At 39.2% G+C, this 11,293-nt stretch overlaps 2 protein-coding genes and 1 long non-coding RNA gene across 4 annotated transcripts; all 3 read right to left on the reverse strand.

Annotated features, from left to right (window-relative positions):
• Nucleotides 1-1,327: 1,327 nt before the first annotated feature.
• LOC111794730 (xanthohumol 4'-O-methyltransferase-like) lies at nt 1,328-2,735 on the reverse strand. The gene is made up of 2 exons (XM_023676855.1): nt 1,861-2,735; nt 1,328-1,788 (listed from the first exon to the last, which is right to left on the reverse strand). Exons 1-2 carry the CDS (start codon nt 2,635-2,637, stop codon nt 1,492-1,494), a joined length of 1,074 nt encoding a protein of 357 aa, XP_023532623.1. The 5' UTR covers nt 2,638-2,735; the 3' UTR covers nt 1,328-1,491.
• A 665-nt stretch (nt 2,736-3,400) lies between these two features.
• On the reverse strand, nt 3,401-8,050 carry LOC111795888 (ELMO domain-containing protein A). Of its 2 annotated transcripts, none has more exons than XM_023678516.1 (10): nt 7,760-8,050; nt 7,056-7,158; nt 6,813-6,957; nt 5,312-5,380; nt 5,117-5,232; nt 4,955-5,009; nt 4,748-4,868; nt 3,858-3,905; nt 3,671-3,765; nt 3,401-3,585 (listed from the first exon to the last, which is right to left on the reverse strand). In XM_023678516.1, the coding sequence occupies exons 3-10, from the start codon at nt 6,906-6,908 to the stop codon at nt 3,445-3,447; spliced, it is 741 nt and encodes a 246-aa protein (XP_023534284.1). In that variant the 5' UTR covers nt 6,909-6,957; nt 7,056-7,158; nt 7,760-8,050; the 3' UTR covers nt 3,401-3,444. The 2 variants fall into 2 exon arrangements, with proteins under 2 accessions (XP_023534284.1, XP_023534283.1); XM_023678515.1 differs by lacking the exon at nt 7,760-8,050 and adding an exon at nt 7,382-7,513 and having other exon boundaries at nt 6,813-6,916.
• A 1,050-nt stretch (nt 8,051-9,100) lies between these two features.
• LOC111796112 lies at nt 9,101-9,899 on the reverse strand. The gene is made up of 2 exons (XR_002815290.1): nt 9,606-9,899; nt 9,101-9,488 (listed from the first exon to the last, which is right to left on the reverse strand). It is a non-coding gene; the product is annotated as an uncharacterized LOC111796112 (long non-coding RNA).
• Nucleotides 9,900-11,293: the final 1,394 nt, after the last annotated feature.

Here is an 11,293-nt window from a genome sequence, read left to right on the forward strand (position 1 = left end):
CATTATCTTATAAAATTTAAAATAAAATTTGCCCCAATGACATTATATCATATAAATTATGAGCAAGCGAAAATGTATAAAATTCAAAGGATATTGATGTAATTTAACTTCTTATTTATTTATTTATTGACAGAATATTGTAATTAAAATGCTTTTAAAACTTCTAGAAACTTGGGTAGTTGAAATTGAAAAAAACAACAAAGCTTATACCAAACAAACCTACTTTTATCACAAACTGATTTTAATAAAATAAATAATAAATTCAAAATATTATTTTCATATGTTTATAAAATATTATTAGAGAATTTTTAGACAGTTAAATTTTATTATTTATTCTTGTAAAAAAATATTTTTTTTTTTGAAGAATTTAAACGTTGAAGTGTGACGCTCAAGTAAAAGAAAGGTACTATATTCGAACGAGAGTGAACTTAAAAATAGTTTGGTTTCATAAAAGTTTAGGAATTAACGTGCTTAGCTTAGAGTAAATCATCTTGAAAAGAACGTATTCGTTATGGTCATGTCGTAGAGAAATGTCAATGCTAACAAGTTCCATACTTAGATTTCAAATCATCGTTTGAATCTTGAACGGGAAGTGACAACTACCCCAATCAGATATCACTATCGGTGAGCAGCCAAAAGTCAAATTTTTTAATTGGTTGGTTCATAAAGGGGATTTTATATATGAATATTTATTTTCTTTTATATATATTTTTTATATTATTAGACAGCTAGTTATTTTTATATTATCCTTAATTTATATAATCTTTTTGTATTAATAATTTTATTTTTTTATTTTTATCCATTTAGTTTATATTAATTTGATAGGTTGAACTTATCGTGAGTTGAGATGACCATAGAGATGGAGACGAGGTGCCCCTCCTATTTCAATTTCTCTTTATGTATGAATATATATTATATTCGTCCGAAACAAAATAAAAAAAAAGTAGAGATCAAAAGTGATATGAACCACGACCAAGAAATTTCCATACCTCAAAGTCCAATTAGAAGGACGAGAGCCAAGAAGCTACAACAAACCGTATACACTTATATTCAAGCTATGGTGAGCTCATCAAAAAGAAATTTTAGAAGACGTTGGAGACCTCCCTTATATATTGTGCAAAGTTGAGCTTCGAGGAGGAGATGAATTAAAATAAGGACGATGAAGTAATTCGAATCACGAGTTTAGAAACAAGTTTTCTTTACTTTTGATCTTGATCATCAAAATAATGGGTTCCATACTTCCGCAGGGATTGATTTCCATATCAAAAAGTTAAATTTTAAAATTAACATGTAAAATGATTACCTTTTATTAAAAAAAAAAAAGAAAAAAAGAAAAAACAATAATACATCATTGATGAACTTACATGTGATACCTTGAATCATAACCAAATGAAAGGAAACAGAGTGATGATATGAAATCATCTAAATTTGAACAAAATTTGCAGAAAGTTCAAACTTATTATTAGTGGGATAAGCCGGAAACAACAAGATTCAGGATGGATAAGCTTCAATAATGGAAGTTATAGCAGGAAGAGCAATAACTCTGTATCGAGGAAACCCAGCTTCTTCCAATATGTTCTTCCACTCCTTCTCTGTCCTCTCTCTTCCATTGGTATGCGCCAACATTAACAGATCAAAGTAGAATCGAGTATCGTCAAATGGGTCAGCTCCATCCGCCTTCAAAATCACTTCTACTAGAATCACTTTCCCTGTTTTCTCCGGTATCGCTTTCTTGCAGTTCTTAAGAATCCTCACGCACTCCTTGTCATCCCAATCGTGCAATATCCACTGTAATCACGCATTTCAACACAAATTACACCAAAAAAAATTCAAACTTTAGGAAGCAATCAAATCAATCACCTTCATAAACACGGCATCGGCCTTGGGAATGGCTTCGAACATGTCCCCTCCGATGTGGGTCACTCCTTGATACGGCGGAGCTGTGCTGATTACGTGTGGCAGGTCGTAGTTGATGCCCTTGATGTGAGGGAATGCTTTGACGATTTCTGAGATAACGCCGCCGATTCCACCGCCGACGTCGGTTAGTGACTCAATCGAGCTGAGCCCATCTTGGTAAACGGAGAGAATCGCTTTCATGATGACTTTGGAAGTGGAAGCCATGGCGTTGTTGAACAATTGGTTGAATTGGGGGTTTATGGAAGCGAAGCTCCAAATGTCAAGGGCGTTGGCTTTTTGGAATTGGTCGCCGCCTTCTTTAACGCCTTGGGAGAAACAGAGCCATGGGTCGACCAACCATTTGTGAAGCTCCGCTAGCACCATCGGAGCGAGGGTGAGCTCGGCGTCACGTAGGAGCCATTTGGAGGAGTGGGTCAGTCCATAAAGTGGCTCTCCGCCGTCTGATGAGTGGTGAACGGCGAAGATGTTCCGACGGACCAACAGTCTCATGATTCGACTGAGGTAGGAGATCTCCGGGGTGGCTAAGGGATCGGAGGCGACAATGGAGGAAGCAATTTGAGATAGCGATATGGGAGAGCCATGAGAGTTGATGATATCAGCTAAGTGAAGCTCGACGGCGCATTTTAAGGCCATTGAATCAGCAAAACAGAGCATATATTTCCATATCTCTGCTTGGCCTTTAAGCAGCTCCTCTGTTTCCTCTGTTTCTTTGGTTGCCATCTCTCTGTGTCTCTCCGATTCAATCTCTCTGGTTTTATTTTGTTTTAGAGAGATAGTTGAGAATTATAAAATGGGGTTGGTGTAATGGGGGTGACATTCACAAAGGGTGTCAATATCTTGCCTTTTTCTGTCCATAACCGAAGGGTATTTATGTCATTTCCCTTTTTCATATTTATACACAAATATATAATGTATTTTAGTAAGATTAAATATGTACACGCAGGATTTAAAACCTTATCCTAAATTAACCCACCAAAATAAAAATATGATTGAATGGTTCAAATGCAACCTACGACAATAAGATGCCATCTATCATAATAATTCCTTGAAAACTTAGGAATGACAAAGATAGTCTCGAGAGATCAATTTTATCCATAAAAAAAAAAAATCGGATTTTTACGTATTAATTCGTGAGTATTTATAGTCTTCCCTAAAACAAATTCTTCCAATACCCACTCAATTCTATTCAGTGGCCATGATTATTGACAAGTTGTTCTTGCTCTCCAATGTCCACTCCAAGAGTTATGACATGATTGACAAGTGTCCACTCAGAATAAGTTAGAAGTTATGAAATTAAAATATTAAATAAAGTTTTCAAAAAAAATTATAAATGAAGTGTGCCGCTCCACTCCAAATGTTCATTTCTCAATCGAGTCAGCTTGTAACTCATGAAATTGAGGTTGATGACCAAACTTATTCAATTTTGTGGACGAAAAAGTAATGTTTGTTAAAAAAAATTTGGCTACATTTAGAACATCATACCCTAAGGCTTGTATTTATGGATTCAAAAAAGAATAATAACAATCCCTACGAAACGTTAGTAGAGAGAGACGTAAAAGATAAGTTAGAGAGATATAAGAGATTATAAGATGGTAGATCTTCTATCGTGTGAACATCATCCAGAGATAGCTCTCTTTCCAGCTGCCCTCTGGTTTCTTGCAGCACGTCCTGATAGTTACAACAATCAAAAACTTTCAAACACTTAGCGAATTCTTGATGGATTCAAGTTTTAGGAGAGAGAGGAGGAGCATACATTGAACTCCATGTACGAAGCATGCATCGCAACCCACCGAGCATCCATCATTTTGAACGCTACGCAATATAGTATGTCGAATGCTTCTTCGTTTTCTGTCACGATCAAACGAATCGAATCGAAACGAAATGAAGCACAAGTTTAGCAATAAAAATATGTGCGAATCAATATGAAACAAACCCAGTACCTCCTAATAGTCTCACAAAATTGAGTCCTGGAAGGCACCTTGGTCTTTCTGTAACGAGATGACAAGATTCTATCAGTTATTAGAACAAATTTCGAAATCTCACCGCTAGTAGATATTGTCTGCTTTAATCCATTTGTGCTAGAGAACAAGGGAGAGTATGTTTGTAACAGCCCAAGCTCACCACCAGCAGATATTGTCTCCTTTAACCCATTACGTATCATCGAAACCTTATAAGGAATGTTTCGTTCCCCTCTCCGACAGATGTGAGATCTCACAATCCACTCCCTTGGAGTCCCAACGTCCTCGCTGGCACACCGTCTGGTGTTTAACTCTGATACCATTTGTAACAGCCAAAGCTCACCGCTCGCAGATATTGTCTGTTTTAGCTTGTTATGTATCACTGTCAGCCTCATAGTTCTAAAACGTATCTGCTAGGGAGAGGTTTCCACATCTTTATAAGGAATGTTTCGTTCTCCTCTCCAATCGATGTGGGATTACACAGACTATTTTCTAATATCTATGCCCCATCAAGAATTTGCGCCGAGAGCCCATCTCTATTTGGCCTAACGAAACCTTAACACATCTCCATTACTTTTTGGAAGGCCTATAGCCCATAAAAATTGTTTATCGAGGCAATTGTATCGACTTCGATACGTATGTTATTCAGGCATTTGAACTTGCTTCGATGACAAATCGAAGTGAGACGAACAACAATATGGGTACGCATATTGGCCCAATGTTAATTAGGGGTCAAGAATGTTGTCTTGCATTCTTTTGGGAGGAGGATAGCATCATCATATCAATTCCCAGTTAAGCCTCTAATTGCTTCATCTAGAAAAGCAGAGCTCCAAACAAATAGGAGAGTTCAGTAGAAAACATCAGACACACACCTGAGTTTAAATCCAACATTTGTATCAACATAAATGAAATGTTTATGCCAGCAACAGCAAACGGATATTCCCAAGTTGCTCGATTACCACCTTCCTTCAGTAATAACCTACGGAAAGATGCCTTCATGTTTTGAATTTGTATGTGATTAGTGATAATTCAGGCATTTAGGGAAATGAGACACAGAAAAACAGCAGGATACGACATACCGGAAACGTCCTGGAGAAAAACAGCAAATTTTCGAGCGAAATGAGACCGCAACCCCTAAGAAATCAGCTCACTGTGAGAAAAAAATTAACTTTAAATATGAAAAATAAAGTATTGATACAACATATGAACACTCTAATATGAGATGTTGGTTTGGAGTGTACCTAAAGTCAGTGGATGGATTAGGTCCTTGCCAACCCATGTCTTTCCATTGCTCAGATACCATCCCTTTAAGCTCAATATTTGGAAAGGCAGCATCCCACAATGCTTTCAGGGCTTCCTATCATCAATGAACGATTATTAGCTAGACTAACAAGAACTCATCTCACAGCTGTTGAAAGTTAAAACAAGAAAAATACTTGATGTTCAAGTTGTGTCTCATCAAAAGGTATGGGAATTCGGTCTTGTAGCCTTTGAAACCTTTCCTCCTGTTTGCATAAATCCCATGTTAGAACAAGCGATTAGAAGAATAGTTTTATATAAAACTGCATTTACTTTAGCTTTTAGAAGGTCACATCCAATAAAAAGGGGATCACAAGTTTTAAATTAATGAACACAGGACATACAGAAACCAATCATCCGTCCATTTTGTGGGATCTCCATTTTGTGAGATCTCACGAGTGATTGGGGAGGAGAATGAAACATTCTTTATAAGGGTGTGGAAACATCTCTCTAGTAGATGCGTTTTAAAATCCTTTGAGGGGAAGCTCGAAAGGGAAAGCTTAAAGAGGACAATATCTGCTACTGGTGGGCTTGAGCTGTTACAAATGGTATCAGACCCAGGGACTGGAGATGTGTCAGTGAAGAGGCTGAGCCTTGAAGGAGGGTGGACACGAGACGGTGTACCAGCAAGGACGCTAGGCCCTGAAGGGGGTGGATTGTGGGTCCCACATCAATTAGAGAAGGGAATGAGTGGTAGCGAGGATGGTGGCCCTCGAAGGGGGTGGATTGTGAGATCCCACATCGGATGGGGAGGAGAACGAAACATTCTTTATAAGGGTGTGGAAACCTCTCTCTAGCAGACACGTTTTAAAAACCTTGAGGGGAAGCCTGAAAAGCCCAAAAGGGAAAGTCCAAACAGGACAATATCGGCTAGTGGTGGGCTTGGGCCGTTACAAATGGTATCAGAGTCAGGCACTGGGTGATGTGTCAGCGAGGAGCCTGAGCCCTGAACGGGGGTGGACACGAGGCGGTGTGCCAGCAAGGACGCTAGGCCCCGAAGGGGGCGGATTGGGGCCCACATCGATTTGAGAAGGGAACGAGTGCCAGCGAGGACGTTGAGTCTCAAAAGAGGGTGGATTGTGAGATCCCACGTCAGATGGGGAGGAGAACAAAACATTCATTATAAGGGTGTGGAAACCTCTGCTCCTTAAGGGGATACCCGAAAGGGAAATGGGGAGGAGAACAAAACATTCATTATAAGGGTGTGGAAACCTCTGCTCCTTAAGGGGATACCCGAAAGGGAAACCCCAAAGAGGACAATATCTGCTAGCGGTGGGTTTGGGCAGTTACACATATGGACATTCTCGGGAACACAAAGATCTATTGTTCTTTTTTTCCTTTTAAGAACATTGCATCGCACATGGGGGGTTGGGATTCAAGCCTATAACCTCTTAGAGGGAGTAAAGATGCTGTCATCACTCACCTATTCTCATGTTGGCAGGAACACAAGCATCTATTACAAACCAATGGCCTTTCCAACACAAAAGCTACTCAAGATGTAAAGCTTCCCTCACACTTACAAACCAACGTTTAGCCCATTCTACGAGTGATGTAGAATAGCACAACACACAAAAAATGATAAATAACACAACATCAAGTCAGTTACAATACCCATAGACCTTCCAACACTATTTTTACCTGAAGAGGATTCAACGGGTACTGAACAAACTTATCATTCTTTCTGTTGCCTGAGCGATTGAAAAGTCCTCCAATCCATGTTCGTGGTCCAACCATAGCATTAGCTACATTTACCACAAGCTAATTTGTAAACAACAGGGTGACACTGAGACATGTCGAGCATATAAAAGCACGTGTGAATTCCACAAGTTCATCTCAAAAACATAAGAAAAAAAAAACATTCAAACACTGCTCTATACTCACTAAAACATTGAGCTAGCTGTAAAATTACAGGGGTGGAACGATGTGACCATTCTAACTCTTCGTCACCCCTTCTCTGTCTCCAATATATTTCATCTTCATCAACCTACAATAATTTTCCACAATTAACTGTCATAAAAACATCAGTGCCTAAGACTGTCAAAAACAAGAACACAATCATCGGATCTTCAAACAGTAGTTCCTGTTTTCAGACAAGGAAAACGACATGTCCAGCAAATTGGGAATTGATCAATACATTGAATTTTAGTTTCAATCTACAAACAAATGATAAAGGGAGGTGAACACAGAGAAATTGATGGGTGGATTACTTCATGGAGGGAAGAACAAGATGGAAAGCATTGTCTTCTCCTCCTGAATCTCATTAAGAAACCAATTTTCCTCCCAAAATGATGAACAAAGCAAAACCCATGTATAAATATAAACATAGGAGGAGAAGCTAAGAAGAGTGAGACATTTGAAAGAGAAGAACATGAAAAGATTACAAGCGCAATTAAAGGGATCCTTTAGGCATAAGTTTATAATGTAAAAAAGCAGAGGAAAATCATGAACATTGAAAAAATGGGAAAAGGTAGAACTAGATGTCTCTTCAATGAGTAGCATTATTAGAATTAGAAAGCAAGACAAAAAAACGAAAACCCGACAAAAGGCAGCAAGAAAGAAAGCAATGGGGGGAAAAAGAACAGTACTCGCTATGGCATCTGAGGGAACAAGTGGGCGGTGCAGAGAGGCGGCGGCGGCGGTGGTAACCTTGACCGTCCTGGTATGTGGGTTCGGGCGGTGGGCACCACGGGAAGAAGGGGTTTGAAGGGGAAACAATAGGAACCAGAGAAGAAGAGGAAGAAGATTGGATTTGGGGGAAGAAAATGAGTGACATTTCTTGGGTTTGATCTGTGTTTGTCTGCCTCAGGCATTGAAACCAATCAAGCTCCTATCAAACAGCCTATTCCGTAGCACTCGGGGTTGTTCTTCTTCTTCGTGTCTCTCGCCGCCCCCTCCTTTGGAAGATTGTGTATGAATTATTATGGTAATTCATTCTCTTATTTGTTACGTTGCATACATCAAAAATTGGGTCATTGCTTAAACTATGACAATGTTCATATTGGCTTATTAATTATGAATCTCAATATTTTGTGATGAGATTATTCTTAGATTTTAGGATAAGTTTCAAGTTCATTCCTTTACTTTCTTTTTAGTTTTTACTCTTAATAAACAACCTTACCTTAAAAATTATGTAATGCATGCCAAGATTTAAATAAGAATTTGGAATACATTGGATGACCCTATCATTTTTTCATGATATTGTGAGATTCCACATCGGTTGGAGAGAGTAACGAATCATTCTTTATAAAGGTGTAGAATTCCCTCCCTAGTAGACATATTTTAAAGCCATGAGGCTGAGGGCGATATATAATAGGCCAAAGTGTACAATATCGGTTAAAAGTGGGTTTGAGTTGTTACAAATGGTACTAGAGCTAGACATCGAGCGGTGTGCTAGCGAGGATGTTGGCCCCCCAAAAGGGGTGGATTGTGAGATTCTACATCGATTGGAGCCAGCGAGGACTTTAAGCCTCCAAGGGGGTGGATTGATTGGAGAAGAGAACGAATCATTCCTTGTAAGGGTGTGAAAACTTCTCCCCAGTAGACGCATCCTCGAGGACGCTGAGCGTTCAAGGGGGAGGAGAACGAATCATTCCTTATAAGGGTGTGAAAACTTCTCCCTAATAGACGTGTCCCCCAGGACGCTGAACCCTCAAGAGGGAGTAGAACGAAAACCTCTCCCTAATAGATGCGTCTCCAAGGACGTTGAGCACTCAAGGGGTGGATTGGTTCGAGAGGAAACCTCTCTTTAGTAGACGCGTGACGATCTATGGTGGGTTTGAGATATACAAATCAACATGGGTCATCGAAAAGGAAGATGAACGACCATTCCTTTATTCGGGTGTCTCAAATTCAACATTATCAAAGTGGATAGTAATTGATGTAGGGCATATCTTTAAAAAGTTGTAGATGATAACACTTATATGTAAAGATAAATTGATGTTACATATGTAACCAAGAAAACATGCATTTCTAGTACTAAAAGAACTCTTACAAGATGGCTGATAATAACAAGAAGACAACCCAAGACCGATCCTAAAATGAAGCTATGATAGAGAGAAAAGGCATTATTATATATGATACACACAGCCCAAAGATAGCTACAAATCTGATACAATCAAGGAACAGGGAAGGACTTGTGGCTGCACATGCACTTGTAAGCCAAGGGACAAGTCTCCGAGTCTTCAACCGAAGAACAAAAGTATCTAACCATCACAAGCCTGCATGGCGCGCACGACCCACAAGCGTGAGAACAATCTGGTAACCTCGACCCTGCAACTTCCACCGTCTCGCCCCTCACTCGCTTTGGACTATTATCTGCATAGCCAAAAAATTGACACTTTTTTCAATAATGGGCACCAAATAAATCTACTTTTACCATCTGGGTTTGTTTAAAAATGTGATCTTTGTATTGGGTTTGAGCTAGATTCTTACGAGACGGGAGGTGTCTGGCGGGCATGGCTGTGGGAACTTGAAGGATGACAATGAGAAGAACAGCGACGACCAGAATTGAAGCCTTTGTGGGTGTCATTGTTTCTTTCAATTTTGGTTAGAAAATTGGTGAAATTGAGAGGATGAAGCAAAAGGGCATATAAAGGGCAGCTCATATTGAAGCGAATCACAGGAAAGATGGTGGGAACTGGGTTTTGTTCATTAGAGACTCACATGAAGAAGAAGAAGAAGGGTTTAGGGTTTGATTGCGAAACTCGAATTTCATGTGGTTGGATGAGACTGTGTTGATGTTGATGAAAGAGTGCACAAAAACTGCTCCATTTACGTGAAATTGGGTGCAAGTTCTTGGCTTTGGGTGTCTGTGGCCATTAATGGAGTGGGGGTCTTCTAAATTTTGTCACATCGTTCAAGGTTGTGTTGTAAATTGTAATAAATTGAGCTGTGGCTGTAAGAATGATTGTCGTGACTGTTTCAACAAAGGGGAATATTGACATAAATTTTCATTATGATTCCGATTATAAACAGGGGTGTCACGGTCATACTTGTACAAGACATGTTATCTATACATGACTTGTCAAATCCCTCTTACTTTCGTGTTGTATTACTTTGTTATTTCATTTGGTACGACTCTCTACAAAATCATATATACTCATGTCAGACCTTAATCATATCAAAATATATTATAGGAAGGACCAAGTACTCATCAAACCTTCTCCGACCAAGTATTGTAATCCCTTTCGCCTACATGTTTTCAAATGTAATTGACTTTCGCAATTTCAACTTGTTTTCAACGATTTTCCTCGCAGTTGTTTTCTAAAACATTTTCTCTCAAAACGTGACTCGAGGCTTGGCCATATGTCCAAATTGTCCACGGATTACGATTTTTACATGACTAACTTGTTTTCTAGGCTAGAACAAGTGCCACACAATCCCGAAAAGAGTGTGATTGTGACATGTGACAGGAAGGAGACAAAAATATAATCCTTATTTTTAACCACGTTTAGCTAAGAGAAAAATCTCTACTCGAGCTAGAAGAGCGGATATGGGCATGACTGCTTGTCAACGTTAGGCCACCACACCGATTATCCATCTCTATTGGCTGTCGCTCTTTCATGTGGAAGATAACGACCTCTCAGCTATTCCTTACTTAAAAACACTTGCTTTTTGTTGCATTAGGAGATGACTATGGGCGTCACACCTAATCTACCTCGCTTCATTTCTGTCCATAAAGACATAACAAGTCAACTAAGAGTCCTATTTTTTATTAACCCAAACTCTCTCTCTTTCCTGTTTAATCTTCTTTTTTTTTCTCACGGGATAGAGTTGGTAGGGATCACACATCGATCGGAGAAAGTAACGAATGTCAGCGAGGATGCTGGACCTCGTAAGGGGTGGATTGTGATGTCTCACATTGGTTGGAGAGGATAACAAAATACCCTTTATAAGGGTGTGGAAACTTTCCCTAGCAGACGCATTTTAAAGCTTTGAGGGGAAGCCCGAAAGGGAAAGTCCAAAGACGACAATATCTACTAGCGGTGTGTTTGGGCTTTAGACACACTAAAAAGGTTCATATAATTTATGGAGGGGTGGGATTCATTATGACCCTCATGCTTTCTCCCTCCTTTTTGCACCCTTTTCATATGAAAAAGGTCACTTTTTTCAATACTCCA

This window comes from Cucurbita pepo, chromosome LG05 (genome assembly GCF_002806865.2).
Source record: "Cucurbita pepo subsp. pepo cultivar mu-cu-16 chromosome LG05, ASM280686v2, whole genome shotgun sequence".
Taxonomy (NCBI): domain Eukaryota; kingdom Viridiplantae; phylum Streptophyta; class Magnoliopsida; order Cucurbitales; family Cucurbitaceae; genus Cucurbita; species Cucurbita pepo.

Bases quoted from the DNA above. Each gene is read 5' to 3' on its own strand.
- LOC111794730 (XM_023676855.1), bottom strand. From the start codon at position 2,637: ATGGCAACCAAAGAAACAGAGGAAACAGAGGAGCTGCTTAAAGGCCAA. The intron at 1,789-1,860 runs GTGATTGATTTG...GCGTGATTACAG, and splicing joins CCGATGCCGTGTTTATGAAG to TGGATATTGCACGATTGGGA.
- LOC111795888 (XM_023678515.1), bottom strand. From the start codon at position 7,498: ATGTTTATATTTATACATGGGTTTTGCTTTGTTCATCATTTTGGGAGG. The intron at 5,381-6,812 runs GTAAAAATAGTG...TTATGCAAACAG, and splicing joins ACCCGTTGAATCCTCTTCAG to GAGGAAAGGTTTCAAAGGCT. The intron at 3,766-3,857 runs GTACTGGGTTTG...TGATCGTGACAG, and splicing joins TTTTGTGAGACTATTAGGAG to AAAACGAAGAAGCATTCGAC.